General features: G+C 35.7%; 1 protein-coding gene, 1 long non-coding RNA gene and 1 pseudogene across 2 annotated transcripts; 2 read left to right on the top strand and 1 right to left on the bottom strand.

Moving 5' to 3' along the window:
• The first annotated feature begins 1,961 nt into the window (after positions 1–1,961).
• On the top strand, positions 1,962–3,781 carry LOC144544112 (uncharacterized; annotated as a pseudogene).
• A 2,462-nt stretch (positions 3,782–6,243) lies between these two features.
• LOC144544206 (uncharacterized) lies at positions 6,244–8,692 on the top strand. Its single transcript, XM_078292624.1, has 6 exons — positions 6,244–6,310; positions 6,525–6,758; positions 7,454–7,735; positions 7,867–8,028; positions 8,146–8,229; positions 8,338–8,692. The coding sequence occupies exons 1-6, from the start codon at positions 6,281–6,283 to the stop codon at positions 8,443–8,445; spliced, it is 900 nt and encodes a 299-aa protein (XP_078148750.1). The 5' UTR covers positions 6,244–6,280; the 3' UTR covers positions 8,446–8,692.
• Positions 8,693–12,290: 3,598 nt separating this feature from the next.
• On the bottom strand, positions 12,291–13,316 carry LOC144544209 (uncharacterized). The gene is made up of 3 exons (XR_013508168.1): positions 13,164–13,316; positions 12,717–12,950; positions 12,291–12,430 (listed from the first exon to the last, which is right to left on the bottom strand). It is a non-coding gene; the product is annotated as an uncharacterized LOC144544209 (long non-coding RNA).
• Positions 13,317–15,790: the final 2,474 nt, after the last annotated feature.

Below are 15,790 nucleotides of genomic sequence, written 5' to 3' on the forward strand. Positions count from 1 at the left end.
GCTTTGATTGCAGGAATTAGGATAGGATTCATTAGCTGAGATCACATGGGTTAAGTAGCATGTCTCAGAAATGTAGACTCTTTGGCAACAGAGAGCATCCACTGTTCATCCACGTCAACATTCTCTTCTATTATACATACAGCTGCTGGGTTCCCTTTGAAAGCTTCGTCAGTGAATGCATCTATCTGAAATTTAAGAAGAATAATATATGATAACAAAAGAATAGAACAAAAGAAATAAATGCTTCATTTGTTTAACAAGAGGAATCTATCCCTGCTTGGCTGCTTCATACGATTTCGCTGGAATCGTGTATTCTGGTTTATTGAAAAAAAAAATGATAATTTGACGATGGACATACAAATCCTCCACTCGATTAAAGGGGAAATTTTTGTATCTCGGATTAGCATCCATACTCGATTAAAATTCTCCACTCGATTAAGGAAAGGGTAGAAGAAGTACATACGACAGCATATTTGATTGCTCTTTGAGACATTTCCACAAACACTTGGTGAGCGTGTTGCTCTATTGAGGGGCAAGTTCTCCGAAAGAGGAAAAAACAAGTGGACAAATTAGTGGTCCCTGTCAACAGTCAACAGTAACCAGCGTCGGGTTCGCTTATCTGATGCTCTACGATAAATGGAACTGTTATATTCACATCAAACGGCACCGATAGGTTCTAACTTCTAACAGATTTTAAGATCCAGTAAATTAACCTAATTGTTGGGTTTTAGATCGGGACCGTCCGATTCGATTCAGTGACAATCCATTCAAAGTGGAGGGCACATATCCTGAGTAATCCGAATCTCAAAGAAAACTCGAACGAAGGATTCGAATCCGAATCTCGAAGCAAGTGGTGGACTTTATTATCTATATCTTTACTTGGAGCACACTAGAAAAGGCAATGTTATCAGAATCGGACTGGACATCGACCCGACAATGCTTCGGATTAACAGTTCAGTGGTTGAATCGGTGGGTTAATCGGTTCAATCGTTGGTTTTTTAAAACAATTATAACTTAATATTGATGTCCTCTAAACATCTCTGGAGCAAAAGTTGCTACTTGTACAAGATCTAAATAATACCAATATACCATACATGTATTTCTGTTATCTATGAGTATGTATCAATACCTGATGCATTGTATATACATGGTTTTCAGATTTAAATGTGTGTGATTGTAATAGATTGATCATTTTACAATAATATCTTACCAGCAAATCACAATTAGGTTATATTGGTCATAAATTAAAGATTTTAATCATGAGAAATAAATACAAATACGAATTCAGGAAGTAAAAACCTCAAAGCTACCTGAACTTTAAGAATAAAAGGCCTCAAAGCAATAATGTTGTTATAGGTCATATCATACCATGGTTATATACTGTCATTACCGGTGCACTTGATTCATATATGATTGTCTAAGAATGATTATGGCAAATCCTAAAAAAAGTATGAAATTGACTCATTAAATATTGATTGATATTACTAGTGTACTCAATTTATATTTACATGAGGTATCCTAAACAATTTCTCTGACTATAAACACATGGGTCAGGAGTCGGGACTTGTGAATCCTTCTACAAAAAGAATTATACTTTGGTTTGGGCATTTCATCAATCACCTTATATTCATTCATCTATTCAATAAAATCAACTCAAATATTAACCTTTCAAGTGTTCTATCAATTTAATTAATCATTGATGAGACTACTTGAGTATTTGATCTTGACAGCTTCTATTGTAATTTTGTTTCAAAATAAGCCTTGAGAATGAGTAATGGTTTTGTGCATACAACAAGACATCAGAGAATCGAGAAAAAGAAGATCAGAAACCAAACCAATTTTTTTTATATATAATCCAGCAGTATTGCTTTGCTTTCTATGTTGACGAGTGAAGACAAGGCAATATAAAATATGATTTTAGAAATCTAGAATCCAAAGAGGTGGCACTACAGGCTTCACCCATGTATGACGCAGTGTCTTTTTCTCACAAGATAAACAAAATAAGTAGAAAAGCAAGGGCGAAGCTTCTAAGCCGAATAGAATCGATCAAAGTAGGAATTGACGTTGAAAGGAAGAGAGTAAAAACAGTGACAAATCGAAGTCAAGCAGTACGAACGGTGAGAAAGAGTTAGGGGAGAATCTATTTTGAACCGGCTTTTTTTACGGTTTGGGTCATTGTTTTTTAAATAAAACCCGTTGGTTTAACCTGTTTTGGCCGGTTTATTTACACAGACGATTCTATATAAGAACCGAACCGGACAGATGACCGGATCCAGTTTTTTCCGGTCGGACCGACTGGTCCGGTTCGGTTCTGATAACACTGAGAAAAAGAGTATTACTTGTAGCTGGCATTGGCTGGAAATTATACAGCTTATACAGGAAAAACATTAGGTATTTCAAGGATTCACAATGAAATTCATAATAGTTCAACTCCATTCATTGAATAAAAGAAATATATCAGGTAGATGCATTCACAAAGGAGGCATTTAAGGGAAACCCGTCAGCAGTATGTCTGTTAGAAGAGAATGCTGATGTAGACAAACACTGGATGCAATCTGTTGCCAGCGAGTTCAACGTCTCTGATACAGGAGCAGCTTGGGTCCGATGGGCATCTTATCCACAATCTGTTGCTAGCGCTAGTCATCGGACTCACTTTGGGTCCGATGCCCATCGGACCCAAGCTGCTCCCCTCTGATACAGCTTTCTTAAGTCCTATAATGTCAGCTGGCAATTCCATTGGCCAGGATGAGAGCAGTAGCATCCCTTGGTTCAACCTCCGCTGGTTCACCCCTGCTGCTGAGGTCTTGTTCTCTGATTTATTCATTAGATACCCAATTAATTACTTTGTCATAGTTTCTGATGCTAGTTAGCTACCATAAAGATCCAGGATTTGATAAACTTTCTCAAGTTGGTGAATTTTGCTGGGATGCTAATTCCTTGTACTTGTGCAGATGCATATTTCTGAGATTGCAATTTGTGGAAATTTGCGGAAATTTCATTCTAATTGGAACTTGGAAGCCATGAGGATATTTGAGATTTTGTACAAATTTGAAGAGTTAATGCCAACTTCCCAATATAAGGAGCCATATATGCCACACTTTAGCTGTAACAGCCTGGTTCAATTCTTATAAATTACCATTTGCAATCTATAAAATTTGTGTTATGTATTGTATCTATATTCCCAAATTATAGGTTACACTTTGTCGACATGCTACACTAGCAACAGCACATTTCCTGTCCACATCCGATCTTGCAGAACCATCGAGTTTGTTTCAAAATTGGGACTTCTAGTAGCCAGGAAGATAATTAAACCAAAACTTCCACTAAAAGAGGAAAAAATCACCATTGAACTTGATTTCCCAGTAGATACAGTTGTGGTTATGCCTATTGTTAATGTTATGAAAACAACAGCTTGTGGTGATCTCATTGTAATGATATCTGATTCCCTTTTTTTTTTTTTGTTAGTTGCTGTCACACATTTGCTTTGTGGGCCGAACTATGTGATTTAGCTGTAAGGATATATCTTTTCTCCTTGGATTTGTAGGTGCAACTTTTTTCTGGAAAAGAGGTTGCAGAGTTGCAACCAAATTTCAGGATTTGACCTGGAAGAGGCATCATAGTCACTGGACCATCTCCTGAGGGCACAGGATTTGACTTCTTTACCCGTTTCTTCTGCCCCAAATTAGGCAATGACGAATTTTTTATTTTTTTACTTTATGGAATCCCGTTTCAGCAATTTATCCTCTTTATTATGCTTGTTTCTTTGGGTACTTGTAATTAGATTCATTTTTGTCTGACCCTTCTCTCTCTCTCTCTCTCTCTCTCTCTCTTTATTATTATTATATGCTGTTGATAACCTTGATAAATTAGCAATCAAATATAAAAATGTTGGGACTCATCATCACTGCGTAAGCATGTTGTGGGCAAGGTTTCTAGATTAAAACAAGAAAAGAAACAGAAGTAGTGTGTTGTTTTCAAAACAAGAATAGCATGTTACTAACAGAAATTACTCTACTGATTTAGCAAGATGGAAATATTCTTTGGACTTCACATTTGGTGCGGCCGTGCGGGTACCTCACTAGAAAGGGTAACATCAAAATTGTTTCATTTCGGATCTTAATGCTGCTTCCCCTATAGATCTAATCTAGCCCTATGCATAATCAGAAGGTCCGAATTTTGTGGGTTGACAGTAGAGTGGGAAAAATGGCACCGCGGAGCCGGTTCCATCACGGAATGGCACGGCATGTGTGACTATTATGTGCCGTGATTCACGTATCCCATGCCGTGATCATCCGCGTGCCGTGACCAGTTTTTGAAAATTTGGCATGGCACATCACGCAAAAGATCCGGTCATCTCACGACACGTAATCACGTGAGTCACGTGTAATTACGACCGTTAAGTGTTAATCAAATGGTGAATCATGAATAAACTAACTTAAATTACGAAAAAAAATAGTTAAACATGAGAAATATAACCAGTTACGTTTGAATACGGCAAGCGAATAATCACAGTGTGACTCGCGTGCCGTGGCTACCTCTCAACATTTTGGTCACGGTACGGCACAACACAAGACTAAAGTCACGACGTATTAGTCACGGCACGGCACGTTTTTTTCCACTCTAGCTGATAGCTTAATACCCTCTCTAGGAGTGTCATTATGTCAGGCTATTTTGTTTGAACCGAAGAAATTATACTTTTTAATGGTTCAGTAGTTTGCCTTATTTGGTTCAGGTACGATTAAAATTGTTTTGTAATTTAACTGATAACTATCAACTTTGCTTTGACAAGTGAAAAGCAAATAACCCATACTCTTTCAGCGGTTATGTAAAAGGCCGGCCGGTTAAATCAGAACCCGATAATCAATAAGAACCGAACCGGACTGGTGACCGGGTCCGGTTTTTACCGGTCCAACCGACCGGTCCGGTCCGGTTCTGATAACACTGGTTAGCACACCATAGTAAACTGGTAACTATTGTTGCACTAAACCAGAAATGCACAATACAAACAAATCTTGTATTGAACTTCTTTTAATAATCAGAAATCTCTGCATATTACATTATTACCACCCAACCCAACACAAGTAAAAAAATTGGATATGTCAAAATCATCTAACCACATCCAACTCACAAAAGTTAAAAGAGAAACATAATCCATATATCATTTTCCACAAAAAAAAAAAAAAAATCTCTAAAAATTATGCAATTTGCAGAACCTCAAATCAGTTAAAAAGAAATCAAGAACATGTAAACAATGGAACTGACACCATTACCAATTTACCATGCGACCAAAATAATTTGAAAATAATATAAAGAAGTCAAGATTAGAATCTCCAACCGCTCCGTCTCCTCGGCTTAAAGAAAATTGCTTTACAAATCAAGAAGCACAACACAAACCCTAGCAAGAAGTACCCAGCCCTGCTCCCCAGTTCTGGTATAACAACCCGAAGCTTTATTTTCGCGATCTCCTTCGCATTCATTCCGAGAGCGGAGCCCGATGCAGTCGAGAAAAGAAGTATCAAAGGTTCAACTCTGAAAGAACTGACGCTTCGTCTTGAGCCGTTGATCAATGGAGGAGCAAGGACATCCAGCGGCGGGGGAAGTTGGGAGGCGAGAGAGGAGAAGGCACGCTTTAGGAGGAAGCCAGGGAATGCGGGTAGTTTGAATTTTCTTCTAGAAGGTCGCCGTTTGCGCTTGCGCGCACTGGCTACTACAGGAGGGGCCGAAGAGTGGAGAAGAACAGCCATGGCCGGCCTTGTTTTTTTTTTTTTGAGAGCGGAGAGAGATTGGTTGTGCGGGTCGAGACCGATGAGTCGACGAGAGTAGCCATGGCCGGCCTTCTTCTTGTTGAGAGGGAAGAGAGATTGTTTGTGCGGGCCAAGAAAAATGTGAAAATGTTTGTTTTAGGTCGGGTTTGTCAAGATATATGGGCCGAAATATGATCCAGTTTTGTAGGCCCGTAAGATACATTGACGCTAAATCATCCTGTAATATCATTCCATTTTATATCAAACGGTTCAGATCGGGTTTTGTACCTCATCAACTTAATCGGGCGGAGCATGTTAAGCAGAAAATATGTTAGAAACTTAGAAGCTATGCGTGCCGTTTGATGTGAATCTAACGGTTTCCATTTGTCGTAGAGCATCGAATAAGCGAACAAGTCGCTGCTTGTGTTGACTGTTGACTGTTGACAGGGTCCCCAATTATCCATTCCGCTTGTTTATTCCGACAGCATACTTGTTTAATAACTTGCCCCTCAACATAGCAACTCGTGTTTGTGGAAATGTCTCAAAGAACGATCAAATATGCTGTCGTATGTACTTTTTCTACCCTTTCCTTGTGGAAGCTAGAGTTGGAGAATTTTTATCTCCATACTCAAGTTATTAATTTTTTTTCAATAAACCAGAATACGCGATTCAAGCAAAATAATACAAAGCAGGGATAGATTCCTCTTTTTAAATAAAATAAGCATTTATTTCTTTTATTTTTATCCTTTTTTATCATATATTATTCTCATTAAATTTCAGATGGACGCGTTCACTGATGAGGCTTTCAAGGGAAATCCAGCAGCTGTATGTATATTAGAAGAGAAAGTTGACGTGGATGAACAGTGGATGCTCTCTGTTGCCAAAGAGTTTAACATTTCTCAGACATGCTACTTAACCCGCGTGATCTCAGCTAATGGATCCTTTCCTAATTCCTGCAATCAAAGCGCTACTGTCCCGCATTTCGGCCTTCGTTGGTTCACCCCTGTTACCGAGGTGTCCTTTCTTATTTTCTTTATATCTTTATTTGTCTACTTACTTACTGGCAACATGCCTCCTTACTAAGTACTAAACATATCTTGTAACTATAATTTATGAGTAAGGCTGGGTGCTATAGATAGCATATGGACATCCGTGCTACGGCCTCAAAAAGATATCATATAAACTTCAAACTTCAATTTAAGCAACTCAATAAATTAGTTATATAATAAGTTTGCAGAATACTAATTTTTATTATTTTTGAAACATTTTTACTATTTTTTATGATTTACGAAAGATGACAAAAAATAGTATAAAATATTGACAATTTTATTTTATTTTTAGACCATCTTTCATAAATCATAAAAAATAGTAAAAATTAGTATTCTTCAAACTTATTATATAACCAATTTATTGAGCTACTTAAATCGAAATTTGAAGTTTATACGATATGTTTTTGAGATCGTAACATGGATGTCCTTGTGCTATCCATAGCACCCAAGAACTCATAATTTATTGGATTCTGTAGAATTATATTTGATAAAAATTTGTATTATAATTAAATGTATCTATAATTCTCATTCTGGTACATTTTCCTTGCATGTTCCTGGCTAAGCATAGTTAACTGTATCATTCAAATTGATTTTTCAATTTTTACCTAAAAACTTCTTCTACTTTTTAGAGACTTATCGAAAATTTATAAATATTATTAGGTTGATCTCTGTGGCCATGCTACACTAGCTGCCGCCCATTTCCTGTTCACGTCTGTTCTCGTAAAACATGAAAGTGTAGAGTTTGTCACAAGATCTGGGCTTTTAACTGCCAAGAAAATAAGCCAGTCGAAAGATGGAAAGGAGAAGTTCTTCATTGAACTGGACTTCCCAGCATACCAAGTTGTCGGATGTGATGCAAGTGAACTTCCATCAATTCCTTTGACTCTGAATGATGTACCTGTTGTTAATGTTCTCAAAGCAACCACAATCGAGGACTTCATTGTAATATTCTCGTTTTTTCCATTACTTTCTTAGTTTTTCTTCAATTTGTCTTTTATTCTTTTTTCCATGGATCGGACTATTCGGCCTAATCAGAAAACTTTTTCTTCTTCTTATTATTCTTATATCTCCAGGTGGAGCTTTCATCTGGCAAAGAAGTTGCGGAGTTGCAGCCTAATTTTCAGGAAATTGAGAAATGTGCAGGGAGAGGGATTATAGTTACAGGACAAGCTCCAGATGGGTCTGGATTTGATTTCTTCACCCGCTTCTTCAGCCCCAAATTCGGCATTAACGAGGTAACTCGAAATAAAATATTGCTTGTTTTGGTAATATATATTGGGTTCCCTGGAATTTTTCTTAAATCTGTATGTATTATTTTTTTATATTTCTTTTTTTTTTTCTCTCACTAAAAGGATCCAGTATGCGGTAGTGCACACTGTTCCCTGATGCCGTACTGGAGTAGAAAGCTAAATAAGAAAAGTCTCACCGCTTTCATGGTATGCCATTGATTCATTATATAATTAGATAAAATTTCATAGCTTCATTATAAATATATACATCAGAAAAGTTGGGTCGAAATTCTTAACATTCTTTCACTCTTTCAGGCTTCGCCAAGAAGTGGTGTATTGCACCTAGAATTGGATGAGAAATCTCAGAGGGTGCGCATCAGTGGTGAAGCAGTCACTGTTATGGTCGGAACTCTACTTGCTTAATTAATCCTGATTGCTGTAATAAATGATTGGCATTGTTTAGGAGGGTCAAATGTAACTACCCTTAGAACTATTTATTTAAATAAATAAAACGAGAGGGCTCTAGCCTCAACCAATTAGGCAGTACTCAATGGAGGAAGCATTGGGATTAGCTTCCAAGAAGGGTTAGCTTCATTCTCAGTCAGAAACTGTGTATACAATTCTGCCGTGCTCAAATAAATACATCTATTGTGGAAATGTTGCACTGTTTTGGTGTTACTGGAATAAACTTATTTTAAATCTTTGGGAAATAGCCTTACTTGACTTGTCAAAAGAATCCAATAAAAATGAAAATCAAATTCGAATCCAGTTTAATTACCAACTATACATCTAATAAACAATCAGGAACGCTGTTACTTGTTCAGAGTCACCAATGTTGTAAATAACGGTATGTGATCGTTGGACGGACAAAGTACCACCAAGCAATTAATCGGTATGCGACCGATTAATCATAATTATGCGGATAATTTAACGTTTTTTTTAAATTTATGCATATATATCATAACAAGTATTGCACCCATGCGTTGCAACGAAAACATATTATAAAAGAAGAAGGTCAAGGATTTGATTTACAATTTGAATTTCAAACTTTGATGCAAGTAAAGAAATTTGATTAAAAAAAAAAAAAGACAAATGACTTGTAGAAATATATACATCCCATAGGAAAAAATCAAAAAGGACAAAAAATATTTAGTGAAAGTGAATTTGTATTAATAAATTAATTGTTTCATTTTGTAGCACTAATTATAGTTAGTGTTACTAAAATCCCTCCTTAATATGTGTTCTTCATATAATTAACAACTGAAATTAAGAACAAACCTGAACATACTAATAAAAAGAATATTTTATCTTATCAAAATTGAATAAGTAAAATTGTAAAAAGATTCACTACAACTTAAATTGAGTAATGTATTAAATTTGAATATATCAAATAATTTGATAAGATATCAAATGCTGATAAAATATTTTTAAAAGATGTCAGTGTTTGATATTCTTAAAAATAAATTAATCATCCATCATGATTCTTAAATAATGAAATAAGGAATGAGAGATAGTTGGAGAGGAGAAATAAGGAAATGAATAAATTGATTTTTTCTCCAATTTTGATCATCCAACATGATTCTTATGCACGGTCTGTTTGGAACCGATCGTCCAACCGCTTGGGATATAGACTAATGGTGTTAGGAGATTCTATTGAGCAGACTTGGTCCAGGTCTAAGCGTTCAGCTATGGCAGCTGGAATTCAAAATGAAAGAGGCTGAATTGTATGCTTTAGCATATATAACCATGTGGTTTGTGTGGAAGCAAATGAATGAGAAGGTCTTTAGAGATAAGGTGTTGCCTTCAATAAATTTAGTTGATCAAATTCATGAAGAGGGAATTTTGTGGATGAAATTTTGCAAGGGCAAATTGAGATAGATATGAGAGGTTGCAAGAAGAAGCAATGGATGTAATTTTTATTATTTTTTTCCATTTTTTGGTTTGGTAGCTTCTACCAACATTGTCAAAAAAAGACGGATCAGGACATCTACGTGCATAATATAAGAGTGAAGATTTATTAAAAATAATTTATTTAACTTATCAAATAAACTTAATTTAACTTAGCTCAATTATTATAACATGACATTACGTTTATATTTTCTTAAAGCATAAGAATTTTCATGTGTAAGTAACAAATTTATTTAATGAAAAAATAAATTCAAGAATTAAACATTTTTAAATACTAATAACATATTATTTGAGAAAAAAATTATTAAATTTAGTTTATGATAACAACTTAGTTTCATAAATAAACATGTTGTACTAATTGAAAAATTACATCAGTCTGATGAACCATTCATCCTTTGAAAGAGGATAGTGAAAGAAGCCTTGAGCAATTCTATCAATCTCTCGCTCTCTCCTCTCGGTGTCATTTCCTCATCTTATCTAAAATTCCAACTGAGCAGAGTTGTCATCCAATCTCAGCTCAACATTTATTGTAATAACAAGGATAAAAGTCCCCACAGTGCAACTGTCGCATGATGACACTGATTTACCGTGTTAACTATTATTGCTCAAATTTCTAAATGCGATATTAAAATTTTGTCAACAATTTAAGAACATCCTTATTATTGCTCAGGATAGTAAGATATTGTTTTGAAAATAAAGAGGAATTGAAAATTGATTTCAGTCGAACATCATCGATCAAGCGGCCAGGATCAAATCAAGAAATAGGATCTATTCTTTCATTATTTTTAGAATAAGAAAAAGCAGGTTTGTACACTTGTGTAGCAGGCACCATTAAATACCGAATTAGCTAGAAAACAGTAGCCACGTTCCAACTTCCAACGGTACACAATAAACGGCTAATTAATATGCCATGTAGTGTAAAGAGCAAAATTTTGTAATTTAAAAATTAGATTGAATGAAATACATTTTGTCTCCTCGGATCTCACAAAATCTACATATCGTGTACTTGCTAAATCGGGTCAAATCTACCAATCTTTACTTTAAATTTCTTTATATATCCTGTTAATTTTTGTACTAAACGATTAAGAGAAACGTGATGTTTTCTGTTTTTGTCTGTTCTGAAAAATATCAGGTTATAATTGCTCTCCGTGTATACACATGTATTGATACAATTATAAACTGCACCACGACAATTCAACAACAACTATCTGAAAATTATGCACTGATTGTCTGGATGCAACTTAGTCTGGTTCATGATGTCAACAGGGAATATGCCAAGAGGGATTGGATAAATTTTTTGAAATTCTGATGTGATTTTATAGTAAACCTCTGTGGTTGTAAACACATCTATTAATTCAATCTTGGTAGCTGTTACCAATTAAGCTTACAAAATTGTTGATCCAACGGTGGCTGCTGATTTTACTGTTTTGTTAAGCCACCATTAGATCAACAATTTTGTAAAATACTTAATAAATAGTAAAAAAATTCAGAAAAATGTAAAATTTGGTCTCCAAGCACATATTAATATGGAGAACAAGATGAACGGTTCAGATCGACCGTTTGGATTTTGAAAAATCGAATTTGGACCTGTAGCACTTCGGTCCATATGCTACCGAAAGCATATTAGCCACTCTCTCTCTTTATATATATATATAACAATGCATCATGAATGACTTAATGCAATTTCTTATTAATTAAGCAACGCGAAATACCATTCACATTTTTTGTGTTATCCACGTTGTTTCTAATCTTTGCAGCTTATTGTTTCTAAAAAATATTGCCAGCTAAGTTCTACGTTTCAATTTTAAATAAAATTAGTAGTATGAAAATATATCCATGTGAACACATAAAAGATTTTGCGTGCGTCGTTGCCTCGATCAATCTTTTGTTCACGTCAAACTTATCCTTTCCAGTTCAAAGAGAAAATCTTTTCGCCAACAGATGAAATTTACGACGATCGACTTGATGTTCAAATCTGCAAAAAATATTCTATGGTACATACTATTCAAGACGCCAAAGTTATCGATCGTTTTTGACTGAATTACCATGTCAAACAACTTATTACAAGTCACAAACAATGCCCACGTGGCTTTAATTTTATGAATTCCACGCGTGGTCATGAGAATCACAGAAATAGAATTATACATACCCAGTTTGCCGATCTGACCTTATCCACAATGCGGAAATTATTGCCAGTGAAAACAACTTGCAATCAGCAGATTTTGAGATTAAGAGTATTTTAGTCATTATTTTTATTTTTATATTTTAACAAGACTAATACAATATAAATAGCAAAATTAGGAATTAATGAAGTTTAGAGTGACATTTTTACAATTTCAAAGCTCGGGATAGCATTTTCCTTCCCATTTTTTGACTGGCTTATTTTCTTGGCAGTTAAAATCCCAGATCTTGTGACAAACTCTACGGTTTCATGTTTTACGAGAACAGACGTGAACAGGAAATGGGCGGCAGCTAGTGTAGCATGGCCACAGAGATCAACCTAATAATATTTATAAATTTTCGATAAGTCTCTTAAAAGTAGAAGAAATTTTTAGGTAAAAATTGAAAAATCAATTTGAATGATACAGTTAACTATGCTTAACAAGGAACATGTACCAGAATGACAATTATAGATACATTTTAATTATAATACAAATTTTTATCGAATATAATTCTACAGAATCCAATAAATTATAGTTGCAAACTATGTTTAGTAGTTATTAAGGAGACATGTTGCCAGTAAGTAAGTAGACAAATAAAGATATAAAGAAAATAAGAAAGGACACCTCAGCAACAGGGGTGAACCAACAAAGGCCGAAATGGGGGACAGTTGTGCTTTAATTGCAGGAATTAGGATAGGATCCATTGGCTGAGATCACACGGGTTAAGTAGCATGTCTCAGAAATGTTAAACTCTTTGGCAACAGAGAGCATCCACTGTTCATCCACGTCAACTTTCTCTTCTAATATACATACAGCTGCTGGATTTCCCTGGAAAGCCTCGTCAGTGAATGCATCTATCTGAAATTTAATGAGAATAATATATGATAAAAAAGGATAAAAATTACGGAAATAAATGCTTAATTTATTTAACAAGAGGAATCTATCCCTGCTTTGTATTATTTTGCTTGAATTGCGTATTTTGTTTTTTTGAAAAAAATTAATAACTTGAGTATGGAGATAAAAATTCTCCAACTCTAGCTTCCACAAGGAAAGGGTAGAAAAAGTACATACGACAGCATATTTAATCGCTCTTTGCGACATTTCCACAAACACTTGGTGAGCGAGTTGCTCTATTGAGGGGCAAGTTCTCCGATACTCCGAAAGAGGAAAATAGGAAATAAACAAGCGGAATGGGTAATTGGGGATCCTGTCAACAGTCAACACAAGCAGTCAAACAGCCACTTGTTCGCTTTTTCGATGCTCTACGACAAATGGAAACCGTTAGATTCACATCAAACGGCACGGATAGGTTCTAAGCTTCTCACAGTTTCACATCTGAACCGTTTGATATAAAATGGAAAAGTCTTGTCCTCTCAGGTACCTGAGGTACAATTTTAAAAAATAAACGGTTCAGATTAATTTCATTCATATTCAACTCAATCTGGTCCCTATTACTATGACTGTGGGGGTCTGCTTTGAGATTTGTGCCAAGCTAAAAGAACGGTCCAAATTTTCTGCTTGCACCTCAGGTACCTGGGGTGATACTATAGTCAATGTATCTTACGGACCTACAAAACTGGATCATATTTCGGCCCGTATATCTTGACAAACCCGACCTAAAACAAACATTTTCACATTTTTCTCGGCCCGCAAAAACAATCTCTCTTCCCTCTCAACAACAAGAAGGCCGGCCATGGCTACTCTCCTCCACTCATCGGTCTCGACCCGCACAACCAATCTCTCTCCCCTCTCAAAAACAACAAGGCCGGCCATGGCTGTTCTTCTCCACTTATCGGCCCCTCCTGTAGTAGCCAGTGCGCGCAAGCGCAAACGGCGACCTTCTAGAAGAAAGTTCAAACTACCCGCATTCCCTGGCTTCCTCCTAAAGCGTGCCTTCTCCTCTTTCGCCTCTCAACTTCCCCCGCCGCTGGATGTCCTTGCTCCTCCATTGATCAATGGCTCAAGACGAAGCGTCAGTTCTTTCAGAGTTGAACCTTTGATACTTCTTTTCTCGACTGCATCGGGCTCCGCGATCGGATTGAATGCGAAGGAGATCGCGAAAATGAAGCTTCCGGTTGTTATACCAGAACTGGGGAGCAAGGCTGGGTACTTCTTGCTAGGGTTTGTGTTGTGCTTCTTGATTTGTAAAACAATTTTCTTTAAGCTGAGGAGATGGAGCAGTTGGAGATTCTAATCTTACTTCTTTAATTTCAGTTCCATTGTTTAAATGTTCTTGATTTCTTTTTAACTGATCTGATGTTCTGCAAATTGCATAATTTTTTGAGCAAAATGATATATGGATTATGTTTCTCTTTTAACTTTTGTGAGTTGGATGTGGTTAGATGATTTTGACATGTTCAATTTTTTTACTTGTCTATGCGTTGGGTGGTAATTTGCAGAGATTTCTGATTAGTGAAAGAAGTTCAATACAAGGTAGGTTTGGATTGTGCATTTCTGGTTTAGTGCAGTAGTTACCAGTTTACTATGGTGTGCTGACCAAAGAGTATGGGTTATATTTGCTTTTCACTTGTCAAAACCAAGTTGATAGTTACCAGTTAAATTACAAAACCATTTTAATCGTTCCTGAACCAAATAAGACAAAATAATGAACCATTAAAAATGTATAATTTCTTCAGTTCAAACAAAATAACCAGACAGAATAACACTCCCAGAGGATTTTTTTTGTTAAATAGAAAGTAATTTCAAAGGAACAAGCACAATGGGTGAATTGGAGGCCTCACCAAAATTTTAATATACAATAGAGATGAATTTTTTTTGTAACTTTCACCCCAGGTGATTTTTATAACTTTTCAACATGTTGTGCTTGTTCTCTTAAAATCACTCAAATGAGTTCTATTTTAAGTTGTCATCCCACAAAATTCGGACCTTCTGATTATGCATAGGGGTAGATTAGATTTGCAGGGGAGGCAGCATTAAGATCTGTAACGAAACAATTTTGATGTTATCCTTACTTGTGAGGTACCCGCACCAAATGTGAAGTCAAAGAGTATTTCCATCTTGCTAAATCAGTAGAGTAATTTCTTTTGTTTTGAAAACAACACACGACTTCTGTTTCTTTTGTTGTTTTAATCTAGAAACCTTGTCCACAACTAGGGGTGTTCAAACCGTCGGTTCAGTTCAAAGTGAAGTAAAATGATCAAACTAAACTTTTTGTGGTTTCAAAAATAAAGCCGAACCAAACCGATTAAATATATCAACCGATTTAAAACCGAACCGAACAAACTAAAATATTTGTTCGATTCAAACCGAAGTAAACCTATTGGTATATTATTAACAAAAAGAATACATTGTCAATTGTCATACACAACAACTGAAGTTCGGTTTCGTTCGATCCGGTTTGATTTACTAAAATCATTATAACACCAATAAAATTAGAGTCGAACCAATATAAACTGGTCGGTCCAATATAAAATCATTAAAAAGTCTAAACCGGACTGATCCATTTAAACCAAAATTATTCAAAACTTCAACCGAACCGATCCATTTAAATTGAAAAACCGATATATTTAAACCGAAATTTTCGAGTTCGGTTAAAAACCAAACCATTTGAACACCCCTACCCACAACATGCTTACGCAGTAATGATGAGTTCCAACATTTTTATATTTGATTGCTAATTTATTAAGAATATCAACAGCAGATATTAATAATAAAGAGAGAGAGAGAGAGAGAGAGAG

Source organism: Carex rostrata, chromosome 26 (assembly GCF_964058835.1).
Source record: "Carex rostrata chromosome 26, lpCarRost1.2, whole genome shotgun sequence".
NCBI classification, from domain to species: Eukaryota; Viridiplantae; Streptophyta; class Magnoliopsida; order Poales; family Cyperaceae; genus Carex; species Carex rostrata.